This window comes from Pan paniscus, chromosome 11 (assembly GCF_029289425.2).
Source record: "Pan paniscus chromosome 11, NHGRI_mPanPan1-v2.0_pri, whole genome shotgun sequence".
Taxonomy (NCBI): domain Eukaryota; kingdom Metazoa; phylum Chordata; class Mammalia; order Primates; family Hominidae; genus Pan; species Pan paniscus.
The window spans coordinates 34616369-34629941 of record NC_073260.2 but is presented as its reverse complement, the minus strand read 5'-3'; the positions used below and the strand labels follow the sequence as shown (position 1 = coordinate 34629941).

General features: G+C 37.3%; 1 protein-coding gene across 2 annotated transcripts; it reads left to right on the top strand.

The window, feature by feature from the left end:
• Positions 1–132: 132 nt before the first annotated feature.
• On the top strand, positions 133–12057 carry LOC100972546 (protein NipSnap homolog 3B). Of its 2 annotated transcripts, XR_004673412.3 has the most exons (7): positions 133–2511; positions 4533–4743; positions 7072–7230; positions 9056–9205; positions 9442–9524; positions 11036–11122; positions 11211–11257. XR_004673412.3 is itself a non-coding variant. In XM_024930139.4 (6 exons), exons 1-6 carry the CDS (start codon positions 2452–2454, stop codon positions 11285–11287), a joined length of 744 nt encoding a protein of 247 aa, XP_024785907.2. In that variant the 5' UTR covers positions 133–2451; the 3' UTR covers positions 11288–12057. The 2 variants fall into 2 exon arrangements, 1 of the variants encoding a protein (XP_024785907.2); XM_024930139.4 differs by lacking the exon at positions 9442–9524 and having other exon boundaries at positions 11211–12057.
• The last annotated feature ends 1516 nt before the right edge of the window (positions 12058–13573 follow it).

Sequence of the window (13573 nt, the reverse complement as noted above, 5' to 3'; positions counted from 1 at the left end):
ATATAAGGGAAATGCTTCTGGACATTGTCTGGGAAAAAGTTTTATGAATAAGATTTCAAAAGCACAGACAACAAAAGCAAAAATAGATTATGTCAAACTAAAAAGCTTCTGCACAGCAAATGAAAAAATCAACAGAGTGAAAAAACAACCTACAGAATGGGAAAAAATAATTGCAAACTATTCATCTGACAGGGATTCATATCCAGAATATACAAGAAACTCAAACATCTCACCAGCAATAAAAACCAAACAAATCAATTTAAGAATGATCTGAACAGACATTTCTCCAAAGGAGACATACAAATAGCTCACAAATATATGAAAAATGTTCAACATCACTCATCATCAGGGAAGTGAGGTATTATCTCACCCCAGTTAGGCTGGCTATTATCAAAAAGTCAAAAAACAAAGCTGATGAGGATGCAGAGAAAAGGAAAATCTTATACACTGTTGGGAATGTAAACTCTTAGAACTACTATGGAGAACACTATGGAGTTTCCTCAAGAAACTACAAATAACCCACTACTGAGCATTTATCCAAAGGAAAAGAAATCAGCATATCAAAAAGACATCTTCCCTCCCCCATGTTTATTGCAGCACTGTTCACAATAGCCAAGATACAGAATCAGCCTAGGTGTCCAGCAAGATTAATGGATAAAGAAAGTATGTTATATATACACAATGGAATACTATTCAGCAGTAAAAAGGAATGAAATCCTGTCCTTCACAGCAACATGGCTGGAACTGGTGGATATTATGTTAAGTGAAATATGCCAGCAAGAGAAAGTTGCACACCACATGTTCTCACTGAAGTATAAGCTTTAAAAAAAAGTTGATTTCAGAAATAAAAAGTATAACAGGATTCTAGAGGATGGGAAAGATTAGGAGGAAGACAAGGATGGGAGAGATTTGTTAAACAAAATTATAGCTAGATAGGAGGAATAAGTTCTAGTGCTCTATACCACTTCAGGATAACTATAGTTAATAATATATAGTTTCAAATTGCTAGGAGGATATTGAATGTTCTCAACACAAATGATAAGCCCCCGGGGGAGTGGCTTCTGTGAGACCTAAATCCTCATCTGCCACAGAAGGAAGTCAACACATACTCTCCATAACTGAAAATGCAAGAAATAGCAGAAAATGACCATTATTTAAAAATACGGGCCAGGCGCAGTGGTTCATGCCTGTAATCCCAGCACTTAGGGAGGCTGAGCCGAGAGGATCACCTGAGGTCGGGAGTTCAAGACCAGCCTGCCCAACATGGTGAACCGCCGTCTCTACTAAAAATAGAAAAATTAGCCAGGTGTGGTGGCATGCGCCTGTAATTCCAGCTACTCAGGAGGCTGAGGCAGGAGAATCTCTTGAACCCGGGAGGCGGAGGTTGCAGTGAGCCAAGATCATGCCACTGCACCCTAGCCTGAGCGACAGAGCAAGACTCTGTCTCAAAAAAATAAAAAACATACGGAAACAGGTATTAGAAGAACAGCTTAAAATGTTGAAGGTGGTTAGTCTGGGGACCAGTACTCCGGGACTGGGAGGACTAGACCAGAGGTCGGCTGTTTTGCTCTTAAGGCTTACAGAACGATCTAGTTTCAAACTATCTATGTTTAACTTCGACTTTTTCCTATCAGGCTCGGTGCTGCTACTCCACTGAGCTCATGGAAAATTAAATCTTTATTAGGAGCCTTCCAAGATCACAGTGGGGTGGCAATGGGGACAGATAATGCAGAAAAGCGAAGGCTCACTGGTCTACAAATACACGTCTATCACAACCTGTAAAAGTTAACCCTGTCCCAGCCTGGCCAATATGGTGAAACTCCGTCTCTACTAAAAAATACAAAAATTAGCGGGGCGTGGTGGCGGGCGCCTGTAGTCCCAGCTACTGGGGAGGCTGAAGCAGGAGAATGGCGTGAACCCGGGAGGCGGAGCTTGCAGTGAGGCGACATCGCGCCAGTGCACTCCAGCCTGGGCGACAGAGCGAGACTACGTCTCAAACAAACAAGTTAACCCTGTCAACATCTCGACTTTAAATGCAAAGCACTGCACACGCACACGCTGAACACCTCCCCTTCCTTCTCCAGGGGCAACACAAGCACAACCGCCGCACGTTTACGAATCTACACAACTGCGCATCGGAGCGAATGAGGTCAGGGCCCAGAAAGGTGGGGCAGGAACGATCCCAGCCTTCAGCTAATTCTGTCACCTCTAACGTCTGGGGCAAGAACGTTTCAGGAAACCACGGGGGACCGAGGCTCAGCGCCGAAGAGAAAGACGCCAACTGCGGGACCTGTCGCGCCTCCCGCGCCGGGGTGGAGCTGACCCCGCCGAGTCCCGCCCCTGCCTGAGTTCGCCAGTGGTCCAGGAGCCGCTTTTTTCCACTCGGGAAGACTTCAGAGAAGTCTCACAAAGGACTCGGCTGGCTGCTTTTCTCAGTGCCGAAGCCGCGCCATGCTCGTTCTCAGAAGCGGCCTGACCAAGGCGCTTGCCTCACGGACGCTCGCGCCTCAGGTACTGGCCGCGGGGGCGCGCCCGAGCCCTGGCCGGAGGGGAGGGGAGGGGCGGGGGGTGTTTCTGAAGCGTGCGAGCCACGCTCAGGCGCTCCCAGACCCCGGGCCCCGCGCCGCCGCCGAAGTTCTGACGCGATCTCTGGAGCCGTCTGGCGCGCAAGGAGGAGGCTACAGGCCGGGGTCGTCTCGCTGGCAGTCGCTGTCAGAGGGGTTTTCTAACTGGATGCCAGTGTTTTTGTGATTTTTGTTTTTGTTTTTGAGACGGAGTCTCGCTCTGTCGCCCAGGCTGGAGTGCAATGGCGCAGTCTCGGCTCAGTGCAACCTCCGCCTCCCGGGTTCAAGCGATTCTCCTGCCTCATCCTCCAGAGTAGCTGGAATTACAGGCGCCAGCCACCACGCCCGGCTAATTTGTTTTGTGTTTACTATTTAGTAGAGTCGGGGGGTTTCACCATGTTGGTCAGGCTGGTCTCGAACTCCTGACCTCGTGATCCGCCCACCTTGGCCTCCCAAAGTGCTGGATTACAGGCATGAGCCACTGTGCCCAGCCTGATGCCAGCTGTTTCTAGCCTAAATGCCACAACTCCCGGGACACCCCCGTGGCGCCAGCTGTTGCGTTTTTTTAGGATAACATCTCCAGATACAAATCTCCGAAAATCAACTTTGAAAGCAGTTATTACAAATACCTCATTGGCCCATTTTCTGAAATAATAATATTTTTAAACTGTAGATACTAAGCAGTTTTTTATTTTCAGAATTTGATTAAATTGACCCAAAAAGAATGGCCATCAAAAGAAAGGATAGTTGCAGATATTTTTTGGTATGAAGAAGGGTTTTCTAAGGAAACTAAGACACTTGAGCAATAAGGGCATAACTCATACTGGAGATGAATGAACTCAAGATAGACAATTATAATTAAGACGTTATGCACACAAACTACATAGACATTTGCATGTTGTAACCAAAAATATGTCAGTGAAAGATGCCTACTGAAACTGTTGCGATAGATTATTCTGGGTAGTGAGCCTCAGGAAATTGTCACTTGCTAACCATGCCTAAATGAATGGATTTGTAAACTAGAATGCCACAGGAGTGGTCTGTGTATACACATGTGTTTACATAAATATTTGCATGTACATACACACAGACTGGATAATTTCTGACAGGGCATTTGCTACTGAACATTAAGCTCACTCAGGCTCAGAGGGCCAGATTAGGACAGAAAATGTACCTGTTGGGTGTATGACTATTACAAAGGGTGGTTCTTAAAGGATAGTTCCATAAACTTGGTATAATTGAGTGCACTAAATGTACATACTTCTTGATATTGCATCTGTAATTAGAAACAATGATGGAGACAATTCTCATTTGTTGAGTTTTTTTCCTTTTCAGCCTTTATGCAGTATACACCCATAGTACAATGCAATTGGATAAGTTATAGCTTCCTTTTATATTAGTTACATTCCAGTCCTGTTTTTGACCGGTAGTCTTCATCAGTGGATTCAGGAAATACTTTGACCTGAATAGCCCTTCCTGTTTTTTTAGGAACCTTTTAAAAACAAGAGTTTTTTGTTAGTAAACGTATTTTTGGGCCTGCCAAAAGGCATGTGTACTTAATAAATTTTTTTCAGTGTGTGGAACTAATACATATGGTATTGAGTAAGATGGAATATTGGCTAAACAGGGGAAAACCCTTTGTAAATTAAAGAGACTAAGTCTTAAATGTAGTTCTTCGGTAAAGGAGTATCATTATGATCCCACAGCCTTCTTATGAGCAAATTCTCATGAAAAAATGGCTAGAGGTAGACGCCTGCTAGGAAACAGTTGCTACATATTCATCAGAATTAAGAGTAGTTATCTTTATTGACATCTCTATGTAAACAAGTATATATGGAGAATTGACAACAAAAGTAAACAATGGATAATGAGTCTATGTGTGTTCCTTGTACCAGACTCAGATTTGGTTGTAACCAAATCTGTAATTGTGCCTTCCCAAGATATTTACATTTGTCTTACCTCCTTCAGGTGTGTTCATCTTTTGCTACGGGCCCTAGACAATACGATGGAACGTTCTATGAATTTCGTACTTATTACCTTAAACCTTCAAATATGAATGCGTTCATGGAAAATCTTAAGAAAAACATTCATCTTCGGACCTCTTACTCTGAATTGGTTGGATTCTGGAATGTAGAATTTGGAGGCAGAATGAATAAAGTGTTTCATATTTGGAAGTATGGTAAAGAGTCATCCAGTTTTAGTATTCAGTATAGATTTTCATTCTGTTAAATGTAACATAAGACTTAGTTCTTGGATCTATATTACCATAGATACATACAGGTTAAGTAAGACTTTTTAAAAGCAATACCAAAAAAATAAATTTAGCAGATCTTCTTCCCAGTGGTACACCTCTAACCACCCCTTGCTTGAACTCTTATGTTATCATAAATGAGAAAACATGCAGTCTCATATATCAAACCATAAAATTGTGAACTAGACTTTAATCCTCAGAAAAATGTTAGAATCGTTTGCTATAAAGATAGCTCATGAAAAATTTAAAGCAGTAATTGTAAATGTTCAAGTGGGTTAAGATCACCGTTGGGCCTGCCAAAAGACATGTATATTTAATAAAAATGTTTTAAATGTGTAACTAATGTATATGGTATTGACGAAGATGGAATACTGGCTAAATAAGGGAGAATGCTTTGTAAATTTATGAGACTCCTAATTGCAGTTCTTGGGTAAAGGAGTGTCATTAGGATAAGAGAATTTTTTTTTCTTATTATTGTTACAGCTAGGGCTGGATATCAGCATTTTTGCAGAAATAATTCACCCATTTGGGAGCTTTATAAAAATGGAGGTTTTTAAAGGATGATAGTTAACTTTTAAGCCTCACCCAAATCTGAGATTTAATAATTCTGTTATGTTTAGAGACCACTTCTTTTTTCATTTCTGTACCCCAGAGTTTCAAGGAATTCACTTTCATACTACCCTAGGGAGGTAAGGAAAAGGAATGAGAGACAGTCCTTCCCATATTGAAGCTGACCTACCCCTGGTTTAGTAGAGGAAAGAGAACAAGTAACAAGAATCCCCAGAATGTTTGTTACTTCCATGTCTGTTCTTAACAGTCCACATCAGGACTTGAGGATACCTAAAGAACTTTTAATAATTTCATTTACTGTTTAGTGATCAGTGTCCAAAGTTAATAGTCATAAAGTAATTTAATATGAAAAGTGTTCATTCTATGCTTGACGTAATTCTTTAGTTTTTCCCTGTTATAATAAAACAGACCCTAATAACACATAATTTATGCTTTAGATAAACCACAAGTTGAAACATGTCCCATTGAAAAAACTGCTAATAAAGTGTTTATAATTCATTTATATGCTTTAGATAAACCACATATATAATCCACTTATGTGCGTTAGGTGAGCCACAAGTTTAATTGTGTCCCATTAAACTGCTCGTAAAGTCTTTACAGTTCACTTGTAAGATAGGTGTTATTCCTTATCCTCAGCATAAATCATATAATTCATTTACTATTAGTCTTAGGAGGCCCTATAAGTAAATATACTGTAGTTGTCCCTCTGTATTTGCAGGAGGTTGCAGGAGGTTGGTACCAGGACCCCCTGTAGATACCAGATTCAGCTCAAGTCCGTTATATGAAACAGCATACTGTTTCCATCAAACCCACACACATCCTTCCATATACTTTAAAGCATCTCTAGATTACTTTTAATCCCTAATACAATATAGATACTATGTAAATAGTTGTTATACTATATTATTTCACTTGTATTTTTTAAAAATATTTTTAATCTGCAGTTGGTTGAATCCACAGATGCAGAACCTGTGGAGAGGGAGGGCTGACTATACTAGGCCCATATCTTGGTAAATGTATATACCTGTTTGGGTAACTTAGAAAGAAGAGAAATAAGTTGTAGAGAAAAAGAATTACTGACAAGAAATAAAAGAATCAGCACTATTTCATTGGGAGCTGTTGTTCAAAAAAGAGGCTTAAAAAGTGCATCTTAATTTCATTTATGTTAAATTTGATTCAAAGTGTACCTTGACCTAATCACCCACCACCAAGGATAAATAGTCTTTCTCTATAAATCAAATGCTTCCATTGATAAGAATTGTTAACATATACTGAGTACTAACTAAGGTGCCAAACACCATTCTAAGCTCTTTTCATGTACTAATTCATTTAATCCTCACAACAACACTGGAGGTAGATGTTATACTATTTTCTTCACAGAATAAGAAACTGAGGCACAGAAAGATTGAATAACGAACCTAATTCACACAACTTCCTAAGAAAGTCTTAGAGCCTATAAAGCCCATTCTATGTCAATTAAGTTAGTTTTTTACATTTCAACTCCCCTTTTAGACCATGAGTAACTTGAGAGCAGTTGTCACATATATTTATGTTGGCATCTCCAGCGACATAATAACATGGGGTTCCCATATGGCCTTGCACGTTTGCTGAACTGAGTAAAATTCAAGTAAAAATATGGGCGATTTTAAATAAAAAAACATTTTCTTAATTATTTTCCTCCCATAGATAATTTTGCTCATCGAGCTGAAGTTCGGAAAGCCCTAGCCAACTGTAAGGAATGGCAAGAACAATCTATCATTCCAAATTTGGCTCGCATTGATAAACAAGAGACGGAAATTACTTACCTGATACCATGGTCCAAATTAGAAAAGCCTCCAAAAGAAGGTGAGTTCTTCCCTCTTAGACTATGAGTTTTAATGAGTAAAATACTAAAGACCTAAAGCTATAAAGAGTAAAGTTCTATAGGAAAAAATATATAATTCTTTGTTTTATATAATAATATATGATGAGTCTGGAGATAAAAATGAATTAGAGACTGGGCGCGGTGGCTCACGCCTATAATCTCAGCACTTTGGGAGGCCGAGGCGGGCGAATCACTTGAGGTCAAGAATTCAAGATCCGCCTGGTCAACGTAGTGAAGCCCCATCTCTACCAAAAATACAAAAATTAGCTGGGTGTGGTGGTGCATGCCTGTAGTCCCAGCTACTCCGGAGGCTGAGGCAGGGGAATGGCGTGAACCCGGAAGGCGGAGCTTCCAGTGAGCCGAGATCTCGCCACTGCACTCCAGCCTGGGCGACACAGCGAGACTCCGTCTCAAAAAAAAAAAAAAAAAAGAGAATTAGAGTTCTAGAGCTCTTTGCTTATCCTTAAAACATTGAGCTTATCCTTAAACATTGCTTATCCTTAAAACAAAAAATGAAGTATTTTTCCATATTGAAATCTAACGGATGCCTAACAAAAGTTGACATGGTCAATACAGGTGAAAAAGTGGGGCTTGGGAGCTAGGAAAACAGGTGTAGGTAGATGAGTCGTAGTTTATGAAATTTTGTCACAGTTTTAAAATGTATAAACTTTTAAATATAAAAGTATTTTTTCCACAAAGTCAGCTAATCTTAAATCATTAAGTACATCTTTGCTTGTAAACTGACTGTTTTGGGGGAATGAATTAACTTACACTGGTAGCTACATTATTGTAGTTTAACTTTCGTGTCTTCCTCTTTCTTGTTTCTCAGTTTGAAAAGATTTGTCTTCTTCCTGATTTCACTTCTTGCTCACTAAAGGAAATAATTACCTCTTTCTAATTTTAAACAGAGGTCAGATTCGAAAAGCATAAACTAATTTAAATTTCATTTTATGTCTCCCATAAACTCAACTTTGTATTTTATTTTAGATTATAAGAGATTTGAAAAGTCTTGTTTGGATTCTAATATACTTAAAACTCCCCTTAGCTTTCAGCACTAAGTAAAACAGTTGGCTTCTCAGTGTCAAGTCTTATTAATAGTTCCCTTCCTCTATGTTGTTCATAATTCTTTAGTAACTTTGTATTTCTTTCCTTTTTCTTGTCCAATCTACCTTGTCCTCTAGTTTCTTTCTCTCCACCCATCTTATACTTCTGGCCAGAAGGTAGAATGGTTTTTAAGCATTTACCTGGATATTTAGGAAGAATAAAACCATCTCCTTGAGGGTTTTCTTTTTTTCCTTAAAGGCTCAGATATGACTTCGGATCAACTAGAAATAGAATCCTACGGGGGAAAATTATACAAAGGAAAAAGTTATTTCCTCTCAAAATTGAAAAGGAGAAGGAAATGTAGGATATCAGAAAGTACTTCTCTTATTCATTTCTTTTTTAAAAAGTGTAGACAGGCAGCTTGAAAATTCTGCTTCATTATACATTCTCAGTATCTGTTTTTCTGACAAATTTTATAGATTAAAAATATTTCAGAGTGTAGTTTATATATAGCTTCCAGTCCTTTTTCTTTATTTTCTTTATGATTAATTTTAACAACTGACCCTTAAACATGGACAAAGACTTTCTAAACATAAAAGCAAAGAAAAATAATGCAGAGAATCAATAAATGTGACTGCATATGTATGTATACATGGATTATCCTCTAACTTCATTGGTTAGCCTTCTAATGAAATCAGGAAAACCTGGTTAGAAATTGTTTGAATGTCTTCTGTGAAATAATTATTTTTCTCCCTATTCTAGGAGTCTATGAACTAGCTGTTTTTCAGATGAAACCTGGTGGGCCAGCTCTGTGGGGTGATGCATTTGAAAGAGCAATTAATGCCCATGTCAATTTAGGCTACACAAAAGTAGTTGGTGTTTTCCACACAGAATATGGAGAACTCAACAGAGGTACAGTTGTCCATTTGTTCTATGAAGTTGCCATGTGTATTAGATCAGTTCGTCTCTCTTTTTCATTTTGGTACCTGTTTTAATTTTTATCTCCAAATTTTTAGAGTTTGTTGTTTATAGGATTGAAAAAAATCTATAAGCATCTTATTTTACATCTTATTTTTTTAGAATGTTAATACTTTATGGAGCCTTTTTCAAATGCTGAACTGGTGTTTGTTTTTTAACTTTTATTTTAGGTTCACGGGGTACATGTGAAGATTTGTTACTTAGGTAAACCCATGTCATGGGGGTTTGTTGTACAGATTATTTAATCACTCAGGTATTAAGCCCAGTACCCAATTGTTATCTTTTCTAATCCTCTCCCTCCTCCCATCTTCCATTCTCAAGTAGACCCCAGTGTCTGTTGTTTCCTTCTTTGTGTTCATAAATTCTGATCATTTAGCTCCCATTTATAAGTGAGAACATGTGGTATCTGGTTTTCTTTTCCTCTGTTGGTTTGCTGAGGATAATAGCCTCTAGCTACATCCATGTTCCCACAAAAGATATAATCTGGTTCTTTTTTATGGCTGCATGGTATTCCATGGTGTGTATGTACCACATTTTCTTTATCCAATCTGTTGTTGGTGGGCATATAGGTTTTCATGAAAAGATTCCAAGTTTTTGCTATTGTGAATAGTGCCGCAGTGAACATTCACGTGCACATGTCTTTATGGTAGAATGATTTATATTTCTCTGGGTATATATCCAGTAATGGGATTGTTGGGTCGAATGGCAGTTCTGCTTTTAGCTCTTTGAGGAATCACCATACTGCTTTCCATAATGGTTGAACTAATTTACACTCCCACCAACAGGGTGTAAGTGTTCCCTTTTTTTCACAATCTCACCAGCATCTGTTATTTTTTGACTTTTTAGTAACAGGCATTCTGACTGGTGTGAGATGGTATCTAATTGTGGTTTATATTTGCATTTTCTAATGATCAGTGATATTGAGCATTTTCTCATAAGTTTGTTGGTCTCATATATGTCTTCTTTAGAAAAGTGACTATTCATGCCCTTTACCTACTTTTTAATGGGATTCTTTGTTTTTCTCTTATAAACTTGTTTAAGTCCCTTATAGAGGCTGGATATTAGGCCTTTGTCAGATGCGTAGTTTGCAAGAATTTTCTCCCATTCTGTAGGTTGTCTGTTTACTCTGTTGACAGTTTTTTTTTTTTTTTTTTTTTTTTTTGCTGTGCAGAAGCTCTTAAGTGTAATTAGATACCATTTGTCAATTTTTGTTTTTATCATGATTGTTTTTGGTGTCTTTGTCATTCAAAATTAATATCATTGACATAGAAAATTCTCACATTGTTGCAGCATTTTAAAAAATCTGTTACTAAGTATAATATACACTAAGACCCTAATTTGGTTTACTAATTTTTTTTAAAGGAAACACACCATATGTTGATAAAGGTTTATCTAGGCAGTCAAGATTATACTAATTTTTATTTTTTCTTTGTATCACCTAAATTTTCTACAGTAAACAATTTTTTATAATCTGCTTTTTTTTTAAAATAAAACATAGTAGGAAGTCATTAAACTCGGGTCTAGTCTTAATTGTGCCTTAAGCTGTGTTTCTTTGCATTCTCTCTTCAGCCTTATGTTTCCAGTTTAACTTATAAATTTATCTCCCAAATTTCTGATCCCTCTGAAATCTTATAACTAACATATTTAGTTTTATCTTTTGATTTTGATTTAAAGAATAAGACAACATTTCTGATTCACTTTTTCAATATTTCTTATTTGCTATTGCCATATATTTCAGAAACTATTTGTGGTTTATTTCTGCAGTTCATGTTCTTTGGTGGAATGAGAGTGCAGATAGTCGTGCAGCTGGGAGACATAAGTCCCATGAGGATCCCAGAGTTGTGGCGGCTGGTAAGCTGTTTCACTAAGCACGAATTATTTTTAGAACAAATGTGATTCAACCAATAACTGTATGCCTTCTTATGAAATGTTTTTCCAGTTTGGGAAAGTGTCAACTACCTAGTGTCTCAGCAGAATATGCTTCTGATTCCTGCATCATTTTCACCATTGAAATAGTTTTCTACTGAAATACCAAACATTTCATTAACTGCTCTAAGATGTGTCTGCTAATGGTGCTTAAATTCTCCCAAGAGGTTCTCGCTTTTATTTGAAGGAGGTGGTAAGTTAATTTGTTAATTTGCTGTGCTTCTTGCATTTTTGAAAGTTACATATTCTCCACTGCTTTAAGAAATAATTCAGTTCACTTTCACCTTGGCATTTCAGTATCTGTTACACATTAGAAGTAGTTGTCACTATTTCATCATCTTGGTTTTTCATTTGTTTTAGAATACCTCTTCTGTATTTTGATAACTCATTGCTTTATAGCATTTTCTTCTACTCAAATAAGGATTTTACATTTCCTTGCCTGACAGTATTTTTGAATTATTTATATAAAATATCTATCTTTTCATCATGTCTATAATTCCTGAGATTTTAAAAAAATTTGCTTAGTAAAGGTTATTTTGTGATATAAAATGGGATTTATAAAAATATTAGATTGTTTATTTCTTTACTGTGGAAAAGTAGAATGTCATCTGTATTAATTATTGCTTTTACATTCATTGATTATTAGTCATTCTAACTTGGAAAATAATGCAATTGGGTCACAATGTTAAAAATCTAGAAAAGACTTGTTGGTTTATATGCTGAAATTGTTCATTTATAATGAATTTTACTAATTTCTACTTAGTTTGGATCACTAACAGAGATCTTGGGACATTTATTTGTTTTAAAGAAATATTTATGGTTATGGAAATGCTTGCCCTAATAAAAATCCTGCACATTCATTGTTTTTTTAAATTCACATTTTATACTTATATGATCTCTAAAGCTCTTACTATGTTGCTATAAGACAGTAATATAGTGATAATTTACCAACTTTATTGAAAATGTTGTTACATCAATAAAATAGCATGCTGGGAACCTGAGAAGGAAGGTTTCTTTAGTACCGCCACAGATGTCCTGGAGTTTTCCTTGAAACATCTTTCATTTCCATTTTACTTGATGCCTCTACCTACTAAAACTAGGTTTGGTACTTCCTAGATAGTGTATATTTACAGCTATATTATATTTACATTTTTACAGACTATCTTCTGATAATCTGTATTTACAGCTATGTTATTTTATATTTTTAAAATCTTACAGCTATAAAATAGTAAATTGTGAATTAGCTGTCCAAGGGAAATTTGGAAAACAAACTGTACAGTTTCCTCTCATTTATCAGGCTCTAAGCTATCTGCAGTTTATCTGGGGTATTATGCAATGTGAGATATTATTTATGAGAGGCAGGCAGTGGCAGCTTAAACAGACATGCCTCCTCAGCATTCTTTTCCATGCAGAGTTCAAAGAGGCCTAAGACATCTCACATTTATGTGAAATAGTTGAGGCACAAGTATGTGGTTAACTACACATAAATTACCAATAAAATTAAAAGTTAACTAAAATACTACAAAAGACATTTAATATTTTGCTTCAGACTGTTATAGTACCTTAGGGTTATGAACATCAATTACCTTTGAGCCATACTATATTTCAAGGGAAGGGGAAGCTGACATTTTTATCTTTTTTAATGGGTACACTCTAAGTTATCTTAAAGGCTTCCCCAGTTTAAGCAAAAATAGAATTACATGGTTTAAATCATATACCTTATTCTTCATACTTAGCTCCAAGTAGATTATGACTTTTTCTAAAACTTAACATGACAGAGATTTGCCTTCCAGGGGGTCTAATTTGAAGAGGAAAGTAATTTAAATGTATAGGTTTATATAATAGCATTGTATTTTTCTCTATTTTATTCATTCTTTCATTCTCTTGGATGACTCCCAGCACCTGCTCGTCCATCTTCATTCTTAGCCAATGACCTTTCCTTTTACTTCACGGAGAAAATAACAATCAGAAGAGTCTTCATAAGTTCCCACCCCATCTGCCCGCTTTCTACAGCCAACCCCACATGCCCTGCCTTCTCTCCTTTCACTGTGGATGAACCGCCCGTGCCCCAAGCAAAGACAAACCCTCCACTTGAACACTCACTTGCTGAAGGATGTGGCTTAGGCAGTTTTCCTGTCTTGTCTCCTGAAGCCACAGTATTCCCCTTCAACTGGATTCTTCTCCTCAGCATAGAAATATACTTTTTTTTTCCTATCTTTAAAAAAAAAAAAAAGTAAAATCACCCCATTTTTTTCCTTTACAATATGACCCAAAAGAGTAGTTCATACTTCCTGCCTCCATTTTCTCCCCTCACATTATCTCTTAAACATTCTCTGATCACGCCAGCTAAATTGCTCTTGTCAACTCATTTCCCAG